Raw genomic sequence first — 16228 nt, 5'->3', positions numbered from 1 at the left:
ACTGGCCCTGCCCCCCATCTATTCTCTGCCTCCCGAGTCCCAGCTGATCGGGAGGAAATGGGGATTTTGCAGTATCTTTCCCCTGGATTGGGGTGGGAGTGGAGATTTTGCATTATCCTTCCCCTGCCATGCCCACCAAGCCATGCCATGCCACGCCCACCGAGCCACACCCACAGAACCGGTAGTAAAAAAAAATTAAACCCACCACTGGCTCACACATATAATCGTTCTATAATTGTGTTTTACTATCTGGAAAAATGTTCCGTGTCCGAGGTAGGAAGAGAGAGCTGAACCCTCTGAAACTTCAGCAGAAGCCTCTGCTTCTTTTACGATCATTTTATCTCCACAAAATTGTGCGTGCTTAACGTTTGTGGGTTCCAGATGTGTGATGTTTTCTGAAATCAATAGAACAAATACTTGTGAATAGATTTCCTGAATTGCAGCTGTGCGCTATAAACAGGCAACGGTACTCGGCCCCCCTCTGTGCTTATGGGAGCTTCAGGCCTTGAGCAAGCAAGCTGTTATTATAAAAATACAAGTGTTAAGCAGACAAATTACATTACTTCGCTGTTTTAAGTTGAGATGTTTTTTTACACCTGTAGGCTATGCTGCGCCAGGCTCAAGACGTAGCAATAACCATACGGAGAGAGGCAGATGTTAAAAAGAGGATCAGGGAGGCAAAACAGCGGTGAGTGGAAAAGATACCGTTCCTTCACGTTCCTTGCTTTTTTCTCTTTTCAAATAAGTGGTCTGTTAAAGAAGTGAAAATAGTGAAAAGTGCACTGAAAAAAGTGACTTATGTCCATTTTTCACACTTAGACTATTGCAGCATCCCCACAGTCACGCGATCAAAATCTGGATGCTTGGTCATTTGCCTGCATTTATGACGTTTGCGGGGGACCTGTGATCATCTTTTGTGACCTTCCGACAAGCAAAGTCAATGGGGAAGCCAAATTTGCTTAGCAACCATGTTGCTAACTTAACAGCTGCAGTGATTCACTTAACAACTGTGTTAAGAAAGGTTGGAAAATGTGGCAAAACTCAGCAACTTCCTTGCCTTGTAGCAGAAATGTTGGGCTCCACCTGTTGGACCTGGAAAAGAGGAAGATTTGAAATAGCTGTCAAATCTTTAAAAGGGTGAATTGTTAGAATGTTTGCAGAACACATGGCAAAGAAGCAAGGGGCTTCAATTATATTTATGCCCTTAAAAGGTAAATTTTGATTGGGCCCTGGGAAATTTTCCTATCGGGAAAAGCCATTCAGCAATGGAATAGAATGCTTCGTGAGACTGAAGGTCACTGGAGGCATTTAAATTGAGGCTGGATGGCCATCTTGTTGGAGGTGAGGTAGAAGTGGATTCTTGAAAAGGCAGAAGGGTTGGGTTAGATGATCTCCCCGTGTCCAAATACTACATTCTATGAACCCCTAAATTTGGCTAAGTTAGGAAAAGTAAGTTTATTTTTGTGGGTTTACAGATGTTTTGGACATTTTGTATTAAATGAATTAATACAGTGTTTTTGAGAAATGCTGCAAGGTATAGAATTGAAATATTTATTGATATGCTACTGAATAAGATCACAGGACGCACTCTGCTCTCTACACCTAAGAATCAGACGGGGGCAGCTGTTCCTCATAGGAAGTGATCCGTTGCCGCTCAATGCTGCTGACCAGAATATAATAACAATAACAACAACTATTGATTATTACCAATAGTCGCACCAATAGGAGCCCTTGGCTCAATGCCTGCTTTTATCCCTGCTTTTACTCTACAGGGTAGTTTCAGACTGGCTGAACTTCGCTTCATATAAAAGAGCAAGAATTTGAATCTTCTGAGTCTTCTTTTAGTGCTCTAATCATCGTTCCCCAGATAAATATCCACAGATTTTCTTTTTTTAATAAACACTTTATTAAACTTTTATTACATTAAAAACATAAAAAATTATTTCACTCAACAACAGCTAATTGTGGTGTTTTTCATGTGACAATAATTCGTGCATTATTTACAAAAATTAAATTGTGCAGATTTACATTCTTATTTCATCTATTACTTGTACTTAACAACTATCTTCAATCTATCTCCGTTCTATCCAGTTAAACCACTGTTCCCACACATTGTAAAATATCGATGTCTCTTTATCTTTTAAACTCAGCGTTAATTTGTCCATTTCTGTGCAATTCATGACCTTTTGTATGACCAGTTTCTCTGCGGGTGTACGTGGCTCTTTCCAACATTGAGCGTAGGCAATCCTGGCAGCAGTTAATATGTGTAGTACTAGATATTTTGTGCCCTTCACATGGTTTTTTTTTTGAAGATCCCCAATTGGAAGAGTTCCAGTTCTAAGTCTAATTGTTCATTAGTCATTTCCTGTTGCCAATCTTTTAATTTTTAGCCAATATTTTCGAGCCTCAGGACAGGACCACCACATATGGTAGTATGTTCCTAATATCCACAGATTTTTCTTTGACTCGATTTCCTGCTTTTCAGAGCACTTAAAGAGCCAAAGGAACTGAACTTCATTTTCGGGGTGAACATAGAACAACGCCATCTGGACGGGATGTTTGTCTACAATTGCAGTCGGTTGATTAAGATGTATGAGAAGGTGGGCCCGCAGCTGGAAGGTGGCATGTGAGTTCCCGCGGAGTCGTCAACCATACCTTTATAATTGAAGACCTCTTTTTAGAAGAAGTGGGACAGATTCTTCTTGCTGTAAAAGAACTCTTTTTATTTCTGTGAGAGAGAGAGAGCCGGACTTTATATTTTTAAAGAAAGAAACTCAGAAGTTTCTTTCTTTAAAATGCCAGGCAGATATTTGTATCGAGTGCTAAAAAAATGTGCAAATTTCATTTTTTTAAAATCCAATTTCTGTTCAGTTGCTGGCTTCTAAATTTCTTCATGGGAAATTTATTTCCAAGTAGGGTACAGCTACTCCTTGCTTACCAATCGCCTTGTTCAGCAACTGTTCTAAGTTATGGCGCTGGAAAAAAAATTTACTTTCTTTGTTCCTCAGCCAGCTAATCAGCATTATAGTCAGTACATAGGGGACGTGGGAGTGAGTGTCAGGCACAGGAGAGATTCCCTACAGAAATTGTTTGTTCTTTTTCTCCGCCTCCCTTCGCAGAATGGAGAGATTGAGGAGAAAGTACAAGAGAGTTAAGCAAACAGTCGGGAATATCAATGCTTTTTGGATTTCAAATACAAATGGGTTGATGCTAGCCGAAGAACTCAGTAATCCAATATTGGCTTTGTCCGTCACTAGTTACACTTCTAAATTGTAACAGAATCCCTGGTTGAATTTATGGAAGGAGGCTCAGTACAAATAGAGACGTTCGTTCTTCTCAGAATGGTTTGAGCTGGTTCCTATACTGAAAGTGAGGAACTGAAGAATGCAAAGGTAAAATCTCAAGGATACTTAAACCTCTGGAGAAATCTTTTTCTCTGTTTGCATGTTGTATCCGCAAGGAAAGGCCTCCCAGGGATGATTGTGCAATTGGTCTCTATGCAGTAGTGCTGTGATGGCGAACCTATGGCACGCGTGCCACAGGTGGCACACGCAGCCATATCTGTGGGCACGCAAGCGTTGCCCTAGCTCAGCCTCAGCACGCATGCGTGCACTGGCCAGCTGATTTTCGGGCCTTCTGAGCCGGCCGGATAGAACTGTCTGAATACCATCCATTTTTCACTCTTAGGACCGTTGCCGCCGCATCCCACACGGTCACATGACTTACATTCAGACACTTGACAACTGATTCACATTTATGACAGTTGCGGTCTCCTGAGGTCACGTGATCGTCTTTTGCGGCCTTCCGACAAGCCAACTCCATGGGGAAGCCAGATTCACTTAACAACCGTGTGACTAATTTCACAACAGCAGTGATTCACTCGACAGCCGCGGCAAGAAAAGTCGTAAAACGGGGGCAAAACTCACTTAACAAATTTCTCACTTAGTAACAATGGGCTCTATTGCGGTCGTAAGTTGAGGACTACCTGTAATTCAGGTCCATCTACACGTTTCCCCATTCGTTGTCATGGGGACCCATCTTTCCCGTATTCCTTCTCTTTGACACTGGGCTGTTGGGTTGATGGCCGCAAAGCTGACCCCGTGTTCCTTCTCCGTAGGGCCTGCGGAGGCGTGGTCGGGGTAGTGGATGTCCCCTATCTCGTTCTGGAACCGACGCACAACAAGCAGGATTTTGCAGATGCAAAAGAATATCGGCACTTGTTAAAAGCAATGGGAGAGCACTTGGCTCAGTATTGGAAGGATATTGAAATCGGTAAGAAGTCATTGAGGGAGGGGAAGGGAGTTGGGGGAGGAAAGGAGAAGCCCTATGAACACAAGACACATTTGACTTTTTTTTTTTTTTTAATTAAAAAACATCCAGCTCAGAAAGGCATTAGCAAGTTTTGGGATGATTTCGGCTACCTATCTGCAAACTGGAACCAGCCGCCATCAAACGAATTGCGTTACAAAAGGCGGAGAGCCATGGAGATCCCAACTACTATTCAGTGTGGTAAGCGGTAAATTGAAGTTTGCTCTATTCTGGGTTCCAAAGGCAGCAAAAGACCATTGGCAACTATTGCATTCTCTGTACCTTAGTTGAGAGACCTGGGTACAGGTGTCTCAACGTTCAGCATGCTGATTGTATGTTATGTCCTCATGTGATAGATGTGTGTTTGAAATGGCGGACGCTCCCATTCCAGCTCAGCTCTGTGGAGCAAGAATACCCAGATACCTGGATGTGTGCCATGAACCCCGATCCTGAACAAGATAGGTGGGTTAAGAGTCGGAAAGCCGTTTAAATAATTAATTGCCTCTGCAAGGTGGGTCGCTTTAAGAATGCTGCTGCTTCTCCTGTTAAACAGAATCGAGAAAAAGGATACAGCCCAGAAAGAACAAAAAAGAGCAAGTCAGTAACAGTAACAGGCTTGGAAGGGACCTTGGAGGTCATCTAGTCCAACCCCCTGCTCACGCAAGGAGACCTGTACTAGGGATTCGAACTGCCAATCTTTCTGATCGACAAGCTCAGCATCTTAGCCATTGAGCCACCTAGCCAGAAATAAGAAATAGGAGAAGAGAAGAAATTATTCGCTCAATCTTATAGCTATACCATGCCATACACCATAGAGTGCGCTATTCCTCTCTCCATCAACATTCTATCTAGCAAGCTGTACAATTTGTCTGTTAGCTATGATACTTTGTGGGTTTTTTTGGGGAGGGCAGGTGCCCTTTGAATCATTTGTATTGACTCCTGGTGATTGCCTGGTTAGGGTTAGTTAGTGCTAATCACTGATGCTCAAAACAACATGAATCCAGTTAAATGATGATTATACCTATGATGGACGTAATACCTCGGAGTACTTGGTGTGTGTTGTACGGCAATCCTCATAACAACTGTGTGAGTGGTACATCGGGATAATAATTAGGATGCTAGTTTGCACTAGTCATCTCTGCTTGTCAGATTTGCATCCCGACCTGTGCTTGCACATTGTTAACTATTTCACCAGAATCTTTCAGAGATTCTTTCCTTCCATCTCAAGAGTTCCCTGCCTGCCCAAGGAACTCTTGAGACGGAAGGAAGGAATCTGTGAAAGATTTTTGGTAAAACAGTTAACAATGCGCAAGCACAGATCGGGATGGAAATCCATGGGTTATAATCATAGAGGCACGGTGTTCAACCTGTGTTCCCCAGAAGCTCAGGTTCTGTTGAGAATCATCAACATTTTAGCTTGTGTTAAATGCATCACTGCAAAACTAAATATAGGAAAGATGTTAACGGAATCTCTGCTGATTTTTCACATTGAAAAGGGTTTCTTGGGTATCTGAAGTTTGAAGACCCAACGTGATAAAGGAATTGGATTCAGATAAGCAGCGTGCTCTGTTTAATTCAAAGCAGGCCCGTGGTGTGAAATCTCCATCTCAGTGTTAGTAATAGATCACAAAATATACGCCCTAAGCCCATGTATCTTTTTTTTTTTCACATTGCTGAGCTTTCTTTTTGCTTCTTCCTTCCTCTGACAGGTGTGAAGCTCTTGAGCAGAAGCAGAAGGTTCCCCTGAGCTTCTTGAGAAAGGAGAAAACACAGGAAGATAAGCAGAAAGAGCTGACGGAGAAAATTCGCCAGCAGCAGGAGAAACTGGAGGCCTTGCAGGTAAATTTGCATGCTGGACTCTATCGCATCGTTCAGCCTTTGTGTCCCATCATGTCCGTGGTTAAATTCTACCAAAGTATTGGCAGATGTTCACAGTTGGAGCTCAAAATCATCCAGACATCCATGTTTCTACAAATTCTACAAATCTTTTGATTCTACACTAATTAAGAAACATAGGCATATATAAGAGAGTACTTTAGAGAACCACTTTGGTCTAGTGGTTGAGGTCCCGGCAGTGGTGAAATCCAATTTTTTTTACTACCGGTTCTGCGGGCGTGGCTTGGTGGGCATGGCAGGGGAAGGATACTGCAAAATCCCCATTCCCACCGCACTCGGGGGCCAGCCAGAGGTGGAATTTGCCGGTTCTCCAAACTACTCAAAATTTCCGCTACCGGTTCTCCAGAACCTGTCAGAACCTGCTGGATTTCACCCCTAGGCTAGAAACCAGGAGATTACGAGTTCTAGTCTCACTTGACGGCAGGAAAGTTGGCTGGCTGACTTGGAACCAACCATTTTTACCCCAATCCACACCCAGGGTTGTTGTTGAGTGGAAAAAGAGGAGGAAAGAGTATTCTGCATTTTCGTGGCCTTGAGTTAAAATAATAAAGGCGGGTGAAAAAAATAAATAAATATTTTATTCCACTTGCTCTGTCCAGAAAACTACCCCAGTGCGTTCTCATGCTGACCTGAAGAAACTGCCTCTGGAGGTCACCACGCAACCTATACTAGAGGTAGGTCCCTCCTGCCACTGCTATTTACAGAATTGTCCTCTTCCGTTACATCAAAAGTAATTCAGTTAGTCCTCTGGTTACAATGGCAATTGGGACCGGAATTTTCATCGCTAAGTAATTTGGCTGTAAAATACAAGGTCGCACAAATACGTTGCTTAGTGATAGCCGTTCCAGTTGCCATTGTCACCCCAGAACCCTGCCGGTTGTTAACGCAGGAAGAGGCGGGATTCCCAGGCAAAGAGCATGAGGGATACCACCAATAGGTGTTACAGAGTGCATAGTTACTCCGGGATAAAGATGCTGTGGGCAGGTGCTATGAACCACAGGTAGGCTGGTAGGGGCTACAGGCACTCTGGAGGCCTGTGGAGCCTTAGATGGAAACTACAGAGTGTGGATGGAGGCAATTGCTACAGAGTGTGTAGTAGAGGTCTTGTACTCCTCAGTGGGGCTCCTCGGGGGTGGGTGGGGGGAAATGGCAGGAGTGACTTTAGAGAAGTGTCTTGGGATCTTCTCTGCCAGCTCCCCCATCGATTTTGCCTGCGGGGAGACAGCAGAGAAGGTTGCAAACAGTCATCCTGTGACCACAAGAATCTGCAACTGCTGTAAGTACAAACCGGTTTGCCAACTATGTGGATCATGCTCACGGAACATGTTAACGTGGCCAGAGCGTGTGAGGATCAGTTGTTTATAAGTACCGCACGCTCGCCTCAATCCTAACCTTGAACAGTTCACTAAAAAGTGGTTCAGAGCTGAGGGCTTACCTGTCTTTTCATAATGTCCTGGCAGAACGCGGACCTAGGGGTCAAATCCCAGCGGCCACGATCTCCCCCGCTGCCAGATGTGATCAAGAATGCTCCACGAAGGCCTCCAGTTCCTCCATCTCCTTCCAGGCCCCTCAACTCTCAGAAGAAGGGCCCCCCACCCCGAATAGCCATCGGCTGCCCCAGACCGCAGAACATGGGGCACCAGGAAGAATCCAACCTTTCCCGGTTACAGTATCATCTGGAAGGTCCTCGGAAATGCTCCCCATCCACCTTTGTAAGGCCTCTGTCCAGATCTGCCTCTATTGGAAAGATGGCCCCCGAGCCTCTCCACGATGCCAGAAGCCACCAGAGATCCCCCAGCCCCAAACACTTAAAGGTGCTGCTTCCACCAAAGAAACCCGCCTTAATCAAGGCTGCCCAGGTGAAAACCCTTTTTTCTTGGGGGGAGGGGGGGGAATAGGGGAGGGTGGGAGTGCTGCTTCCTTTGTAGGATGAATGCCCACTGCCTCAGTTACTATTTCAGCACTGCTGTAACTGCAGACAGTTGCAGTCTGTGGCAGTTCCTAAGTGAGAACTACCTGTAATATTTTAATAACAGTCATATTATTTAATAAATTTACATGTATTAAATGTATACGCTGCCCGAGTCCCAGCTACTTAGTCAAAGACCTGCAGGAAGATACTGTCAAGAGTATATATGGAGTTCGAAACAAAAAAATGCAGAGTGATGGGCATTTTTTCCTGCTCACTTTGCAGAGACAGGAAACGTGAACCATTAATGCAAGCCTCTCTCATCTCTGCAGGCTTCCAGTTCCCGGAAGAGAGGCCTTAGCGCATTGGAGGATGAAATGGAGGAGGAGGTTGGACTGAGAAGAGAGAAAAGGAAACCAGGCAAACTTGTGACAGTGAAGGAAGAGAAGAAAGACTCGACTGAGGTGGTAGTTGAAGTAAGTGGGGCCCGTCTGGGCAGAAGTAGAAACTAGAACCCTATGACTAGAAACGGCTGTGACTCTCCCAGCTCAATGGAAATCCATTGCAGGAGTGCACAGCCTCCAGTCCTCGGGATGTCGCTGAAGGCCTGGCCAAAAACGTCTAGCAACATCTAGAATACTACCTGTGAATCCCTTGATTTTACTTCGTTGCGTTAACCAAGAGGAGCTCTGATAGTGATTACATTAGCCCAGTGATGGCGAACCTTTTGGCCGAGATAATCTCAAAAATTCAGAAAATGCCTACCTTGACCTTGCCAGCATGTCAGCCCCTCTATTCCAGAAGTTGTTTCAGAAGGCTGTGCTCCTGCAGGCCTTTGAAAACCACACGCGAACGTTTCTGTGATTTCCAGGGGCCACACAAGAGCAAGGCCCTCTCGCACGACTCCCAGAGGTTCACCATCGCTGCGCTAGTCAGAAAGATCTGTATGGAGAATACTTCACCCTTCCTTGGTAAAGTGCCCCATGGTTTTATATTCTCATGTAGGCATCACTTAAACATTTTTTTATTAGCCCACTCAATTCCTAAATAACATTCATAGCTTATTGCTGTGGAACAAAGCGATTCTCCTAATCAGCCCACCATATTGCTACATAAAATGAAGTTGATATAGTATCGTAGTTGGAATGGAATAAATTGAAGCTGTGTTAGATCTTGGGCATGTATCAACATCAAGGCTACTCCTGTCTCCAGCCTAGGCTGTGTACTAACATATCTTACGTAGCTATGGCACAGGGTTGTCTGTACCTCTTTCTATAGAGCAGGGTATGACATTTCCAGTTGTGCAAAAAGAAACACAAACTTCTGTTTCGGATGGTATTCTGAATGTTTGATCTATAAAGTACAATGATGAAGATGACTGATTTTGGAATATATTTGGCTTCTCTCTGCTTTCAGCTGACGGACAGTGCAGGAGAAGAGGAATTAGCACACATGAAAAGAGCACAGAAAGGTACTTGGGCTTTTTTTTTTTTTTTAATTTGATTTATATGCCGCCCTTCTCCGAAGACTCAGGGCGGCTTACAATGTGCTCAGCAATACTTGGCCTCTTGCAATTGTTTTTAAAGAGAGGTAAATCGTGGACGTGCTGGCTCAGTGGCTAAGATGCTGAGCTTGTTGATCGAAAGGTCGGCAGTTCAGCGGTTCGAATCCCTAGCGCTGCGTAACGGGATGAGCTCCCGTGACTTGTCCCAGCTTCTGCCAACCTAACAGTTCAAAAACAGGTAAAAAATGCAAGTAGAAAAAATAGGGACCCCCCTTTGGTGGGAAGGGAACAGCGTTCTGTGCGCCTTTGGCGTTGAGTCCTGCCGGCCACATGACCACGGAGACGTCTTCGGACAGCGCTGGCTCTTCAGCTTAGAAACGGAGATGATCACCGCCCCTTAGAGTCCGGAACGACTAGCACACATGTGCGAGGGGAACCTTTACCTTACCTTAAATCATGCATAGATTATACCCACCACAAGAAAACTCTTCTCCACCTCTTTCTGTTAACAGGATGACTTAAGTGAGGAGCCTGTGGCTTTTCAGATGCTGCGGAATTTTAGTTCCTTGCAGGCCCAGCCAGCTTTCCCCTTGAATCTCAGTCTCGTAAACAGCACATTAAAGCAGTGTTTCTCAACCTTGGAAGCTTGAAGATGGGTGGACTTCAAGCTACCAAGGTTAAGAAACACTGCATTAAAGGAAGTGCCCTGACACTGATAGCGGCTCTATCCCATTTAAAAAAAAAAAAAAGATTGTGTGATTTGAACTTCTATTTGCTCTTGCTATTTCATGCAAGAGCATAGAGAGTGCCAGAGTCCCGCCAGTTTGTCAGCCAGGGCTGTTTGCTGGTCTCTGAGCCGCCTCTCCCTTTCTGCCCCTCTCAGACAAAGGGCAGCACGTGGAGGTACGAGTGAACAAGGAGTGGTACACGGGCCGAATTACAGCAGTCGAGGTGGGCAAACAGATGGTCCGTTGGAAAGTGAAATTTGATTACGTCCCAACCGATGTTACCCCAAGAGATCGATGGTAATTTTTAATCTACAGATTCTGGAGCAATGGAGGGGAGGGGCTTTGGGAGGCTGGGGCACTTAAAAGTTTTGCACGATGAAGCAGCTTGTTGGAAACATGTCAGATGGCCCTGGGTGAGCTAACTCTTGCTAACTAGAATGAGGGAGCTCTGCTCTGTAAATGGTGAGAATTATCCACCTTTTCATTTTGACCCAAGAACAATGTCCAAGACTGAGAATTTTTGAATTTAAGATAACTCATTCTGGATCAGATCAAAGACTTTTCCCCCCTTTTTGCATCACATCATTACTAAATTATTTCCCAGGAAGCTAATACAGAAAAATAAACTCTCCTTGCGTGTTCTGCATTTCATGATGATCAATTGACATAATATTGACATTTAAAAAGTTGTGTTACGCATTTTAATAATTTTAGCTCTTTTGTCAGGGAAAAAAAAAGGCGAGGCAGTTATTGTATTTTTCAGAGTATTAAGATGCTCCGGAGTATAAGACGCACCTTACTTTTTGGGGAGGAAAATAACGAAGAAAAAATTCTGCCTCTGCCTACCAGCATCCATCAGTATTCATTTGGCTAGCATCCTGTCAGTATGTGAGAGTTGAGGGCTGTTTGGAAACTGAAACAGTATTTGGTGTGTGAGCAACAAGGAAGGAGACAGCAAGGAGCCTGGGCGTGGCTTAGGTCTTCAGCACATTATTGCAGCCTGATTCAGCACCAGCAACTGATTGGCAGGTGAATCAGCCTCCCAGAATACCCCCAATCAGCTGTTCCAGGCTGCAGGGATTGCCACAGACCATCGCCGCCTCCGTGCCTCGTGTTTTTGGCTACATTCGGTGTATAAGACGCACCCAAATTTTCACCCTCTTTTAGGAGGGGAAAAATTGTGTCTTATACTCTGAAAAATACGGTAACTGGGGAGACTTGAAAATGGCAGAGACTTGTGATGTGCCTGTTGCTCCATTCAGGGTGGAGAGAGGCAGTGAGGATGTGAGGCTGATGAGGCCCCCGTCTCCAGAACACCAAAGCCCAGATACGCAGCAGCAGCAGCAAGAACAGCAGCAGCAGCAAACGAACGGTCCTTCCGAACCTTCTACCTCCGAGTATAGCCGAATAGAGCCAGATACCACTGGGCCCGGCAGCAGCCAAGAGAACGCGGACTTCTTAGCACAATCCCTACGGTGAGTGTTCGGTGCAGTGTTGCAAAACCATTCGCCACAGTAGTTATAATTTGGTCTTCCGTCATCTATGTCATCCTCTATCTCTAAGCCAACATAGTTCTAGGCTGCATAAACAGAGGGATAGAATCAAGATCACATGAAGCGTGAATACCACTTTATAAGGCCTTGGTAATAAGGCCACACTTGGAATACGGCATCCAGTTTTGGTCGCCACGATGTAAAAAAAAGATGTGGAGACTCTAGAAAGAGTGTAGAGAAGAGCAACAAAGAGGATTAGGGGACTGGAGGCTAAAACATATGAAGAACAGTTGCAGGAACTGGGTGTGTCTAGTTTAATGAAAAGAAGGACTAGGGGAGACATGATAGCAGTCTTCCAATATCTCAGGGGCTGCCCCAAAGAAGAGGGAGTCAAGCTATTCTCCAAAGCACCTGAAGGCAGGACAAGAAGCAACGGGTGGAAACTAACCAAGGAGAGAAGCAACTTAGAACTAAGGAGGAATTTCCTGACAGTTAGAACAATTAACCAGTGGAACAACTTGCCTCCAGAAGTTGTGAATGCTCCAACACTGGAAGTTTTTAAGAAGATGTTGGATCACCATTTGTCTGAAATGGTGTGGGGTTTCCTGCCTGGGCAGTGGGTTGGACTAGAAGACCTCCAAGGTCCCTTCCAACTCTGTTATTCTATTCTATTCTCATTTTGCGTTTTCTGAATAAACTAAGCAGCCTTTACGATTTCATTTTGGGAACAGAGGTTGGCGGGGGTGTATTACCATTTAATGTTGCGGTCATTTTGATCGGCCAATTTCTTCAACTTTTGCAATTTATTCTGCTCATGGAAAAGAGCAAGTCAGATTAATAAAGGAGAATATTTGTAGCTCAGGGTTGACACCCCCATCAAGAAACTGCCAAAGAAGCCAACAGCAAACAGGCCAACCAAAGAATCTCTTAAGACCACTCCTGCCAACGCTGACAGGCAAGACACCAGAATATATAAACAGCAAACAGCACTCCTTACTGATGATGTTACCTAGTTGGGTTATGAAATGGCCAAGTTCAGAGAACATCAAGGACCCCTCACTAAACACACTGAATACATATTTGGATTGATTGACTGATTAGGTGCCATCAAGTTGATGTCAACTCGGCAATCGCATAAATGGACCCTCTCAAAAGATATCTAGCCTTTCCCCAACTTGGCCTTCCAACGGCACATCCTTCGCCACTGAATGCTGATTAATTGAATCTTATCTACCTTGCTGGATTGTCCCCTTCTCGTTCCGTCTTTTCCCAGCATGAAAGACTTGTCAATAAAGCTGGGCTTTTGCACAATATGTCTAAAAACATGAAAAGGAAGAAGAGCTAAATGCCCATCTTTGAATTCTATACCCAATATCATTTTCTATGCTTTTTGTGTGTGTGTGTGTTATTAACTGCAAATGATGTTCTGCTATGTAATTTGCCTGTCTTCTCTTTGCTTCCGTAGGAATTGCTTGCGTTATTTCTTGCCCCCCAATTTCCCCATCTCCAAGAAGGATTTGACTTCCATGAGCTCACAAGAGTTAGTGGCATTCCCTTTGGTGAGTCCTCTGTCCAGCTGATAAAATTCTCACATACTTCCCCAGATATATCCTTGAGGGTGTTTTTTTTTAATGAGATGTAGTTTTTTGGAATCAGAAGTTTGGTATTGCATCCATTGCCGTCTCCTTTAATATTTGTGAAATGTGTTCCTAAAATAGGAGCAAAATAGCAAAAAGAAGTTAGAATTTGAGTCCCTGCATTAAAATTCATTGGTTATTTAGAGAAGGTACCGTATTTTTCAGATTATAAAACGCACCAGAGTATAAGACACAGCTTAGTTTTTGGGGAGGAAAATGGGGGGGGGGGGTTGGAAATCTGCCTACCAGCTATCTGGCTAGCATCCTTAGTCTGGTCAGCTTCAGCACATTAGTTTGCTGGTTTTTATCCCCTGCTTGGGGATAAAAAATAGCTTCTAAAGCACAGCTGATCTTTGGAGAGAGAAGCAATGAGAAAAGCAGGCAAAGCACGGAGATCACTTCCTTTGCTAGCGCCTCCTCATTAGGGCTGAAAAAAAAACTTCACAGCTGAGAGTCGGAGGGAGCAGGCAAAGCACGGAAGATCACTTGACTGAAAAAAAGCTTAGCACGGAGATCACTTCACTCGCTAGCATCTCGTTAGGGCTGAAAAAAAGCTTAGAAAAAGCTACATTCGGAGTATAAGACGCACCCGAATTTTCAGCCTCTTTTAGGAGGGAAAGAAGTGTGTCTTATACTCCGAAAAATTAAATTATAAACATCCCAAAACACGACATAATCTTAACCTGTTGCTCAGTATTATGTGATAAGAATCAGGGCGACTTTGACTGGAAGTGCAGTAATGAGTGTCTTTCTCTTCTTGCTTGGAGCAAATGGAAGTCCTTTCGCCTTGTTTCCTTGTAACCCTTGGGATGTTCTCCTCCATGCCTCCCTTTCCACAGAAAGAGTATTTTAAGCAGTACGAGGTGGGCCTGCAGAACTTGTGCAACTCCTATCAGACCCGTGCAAACGGTCAGATCCAAGCCTGCGAGGAGAAAGTTCACATCCTGGAGCAGAAGGTCAGAGAGACAAACGACAAGCTTCAGAAGCTGAGGACGAACATCGTTGCTCTACTGAAGAAAGTACAAGAAGTAAGTTGGATTATCTCTGGTTTTGAGCTCTTTCTCAAGAGGTGCAAAACTGACCCTTCCCTGAACTCTCAAATCAAATCTTTATTATGGTCAAAGACCAGCAAAAGGTTTTGCACGTGGATCACAGCCAATAAGCTGCTTTGAATCGCCTTTTCTTTGAGACGTTTCTAGTAATCAGGAGTGACGAGAATTACAGCCTTAAACATCGGAAATGAGCAACTGTTCAACTCCTGTTAACAAATCTCAGCTTAGATTCTCAGGGCGTTGTTGTCTGCCAAATTCTCTACTGTGTTCTTCGTAATTACTAAGGGTCACTGCTTGAGTGGTGCGGTGGCCTAGAGGTGGAGCTCTTCCCCCAGCATCAGGAGGCTGTGAGTTCGATCCTAGGTAGAGGCAGATATTTCTCTCTCTGGGCACAATGAGAATATATCTGCTGAACAAAACTCCACACTGGCAACAAGAAGGGCATCCGGCCAGTAAGCACTCAGCTCCATTCAGCTGCCCAGACACCATCCCGCAAGGGATTATGGGGTCGTTAAATGAAGATGACTGCTTGAGTGTTTTGCTCCTAAGATGGACGTTATATGAAGTAACGTTTTTTTCCTGCTGTTTTAGGATATTGATTTCAATTCAGATGATGAACTGGATGCTTACATCGAGGATCTCATTACCAGAGGAGATTGACGAGCCCAGCTCCAGCATCTGGGTGAAATCAGAAAGGAACATGGTTACTGTGTCCTCTGGGTCTCCGGTAGGTGTAGAGCAAGCAGCACAGACGGATGGGCCAGAGCTGAAGCCGGAGTTTTAGAGACATGTGTCCCTTGTAGAGTATGTCAGTGTAGAACATATTCGTATTTTTCTCTTTTATATAATGAAAATAGCCACTGTACTGTTAAGGTTTCTAACCTTGTTGTTTATAAATATTTTATAAATATAAAAAAAAAAAACCCTTAAAAACCCCCAAAAATATAATGGTTCATGGAACAAGTTTTATTTGTAGTATGGATGGGTTCATTTTGAATTTTGATATAACCACTGTTCCCCTTGGAGGAATGTGCTGGAGCTGGTAAGAGAATCACATTAGAGCAATTTGCCTGGTGCCGCTCTTGGAAGGAGGAGAAAATTTAGCTCCAAAGGTGCAACAGAATTGTTTGTCTAATTGGAGAAATGCATTTTTCTGACAGCAGGAGGGGGTATTGCCGACCAGGACACCAGTTTGTGGCTCACCTCCTACTTTGCATTTATGCTATTTGGAACATGACACATGACCACAATTTGCACGCTTCATCTGGAGCTGACCGTGTTCTTCATCTTAAACTGTGGGAAGGGAGGTATTTTATCTTGCTGGTTTTTGATCCGTGCCCTGGTATATAAAAAGCTGGAAGCTAAAATTGTACGTTACGCTTCTTTAGTCTCTGGACTGAAGGGAAACCACGCAATCAGCCCCTGAACCTAACAGAAATAGGAAGGAAAATAATCTCAAAAGCCTGAAAAGCTACCTTTGCTTCAATAATAGCCATCAGAAAAGAGAATTTTCTGAAGAGATAGGGGCAAAAATGCATTCTTGGTTTGGTAAGCTGTATCTGGTGGTAATTTTTTTTACAAAAAAAATAATAGTGTATTCCATATTAATATCAGTGAATTTAGGACTGTCACTGGAAGGTTTTTAAGAAGAGCTTGGATAACCATTTGTCTGAAACGCTATAGGGTTTCCTGCCTAAGCAG

General features: G+C 44.1%; 1 protein-coding gene across 2 annotated transcripts in view; it reads left to right on the top strand.

The window, feature by feature from the left end:
• The window catches only part of MORC2 (MORC family CW-type zinc finger 2), a 35824-nt gene extending 19945 nt beyond the window's left edge, over positions 1 to 15879 (top strand). For both annotated transcript variants that reach the window (XM_070950626.1, XM_070950627.1), the window contains 15 exons: positions 603 to 688; positions 2486 to 2626; positions 4118 to 4272; positions 4381 to 4509; positions 4665 to 4770; positions 6018 to 6147; positions 6804 to 6878; positions 7665 to 8063; positions 8446 to 8589; positions 9530 to 9584; positions 10501 to 10642; positions 11608 to 11820; positions 13304 to 13397; positions 14315 to 14503; positions 15119 to 15879. In XM_070950626.1, the coding sequence (XP_070806727.1) occupies positions 603 to 688; positions 2486 to 2626; positions 4118 to 4272; positions 4381 to 4509; positions 4665 to 4770; positions 6018 to 6147; positions 6804 to 6878; positions 7665 to 8063; positions 8446 to 8589; positions 9530 to 9584; positions 10501 to 10642; positions 11608 to 11820; positions 13304 to 13397; positions 14315 to 14503; positions 15119 to 15187 (2127 nt within the window). In that variant the 3' untranslated portion in view covers positions 15188 to 15879. The remainder of the gene's footprint in view (positions 1 to 602; positions 689 to 2485; positions 2627 to 4117; positions 4273 to 4380; positions 4510 to 4664; positions 4771 to 6017; positions 6148 to 6803; positions 6879 to 7664; positions 8064 to 8445; positions 8590 to 9529; positions 9585 to 10500; positions 10643 to 11607; positions 11821 to 13303; positions 13398 to 14314; positions 14504 to 15118) is intronic.
• Positions 15880 to 16228: the final 349 nt, after the last annotated feature.

This window comes from Pituophis catenifer, unplaced genomic scaffold (genome assembly GCF_029215685.1).
Source record: "Pituophis catenifer annectens isolate HBS135680 unplaced genomic scaffold, rPitCat1.0.hap2 SCAF_10, whole genome shotgun sequence".
In the NCBI taxonomy this organism is placed as follows: Eukaryota; Metazoa; Chordata; class Lepidosauria; order Squamata; family Colubridae; genus Pituophis; species Pituophis catenifer.
The sequence above is the reverse complement of the archived record's forward strand: the minus strand, read 5'-3'. Positions and strand labels throughout refer to the sequence as shown.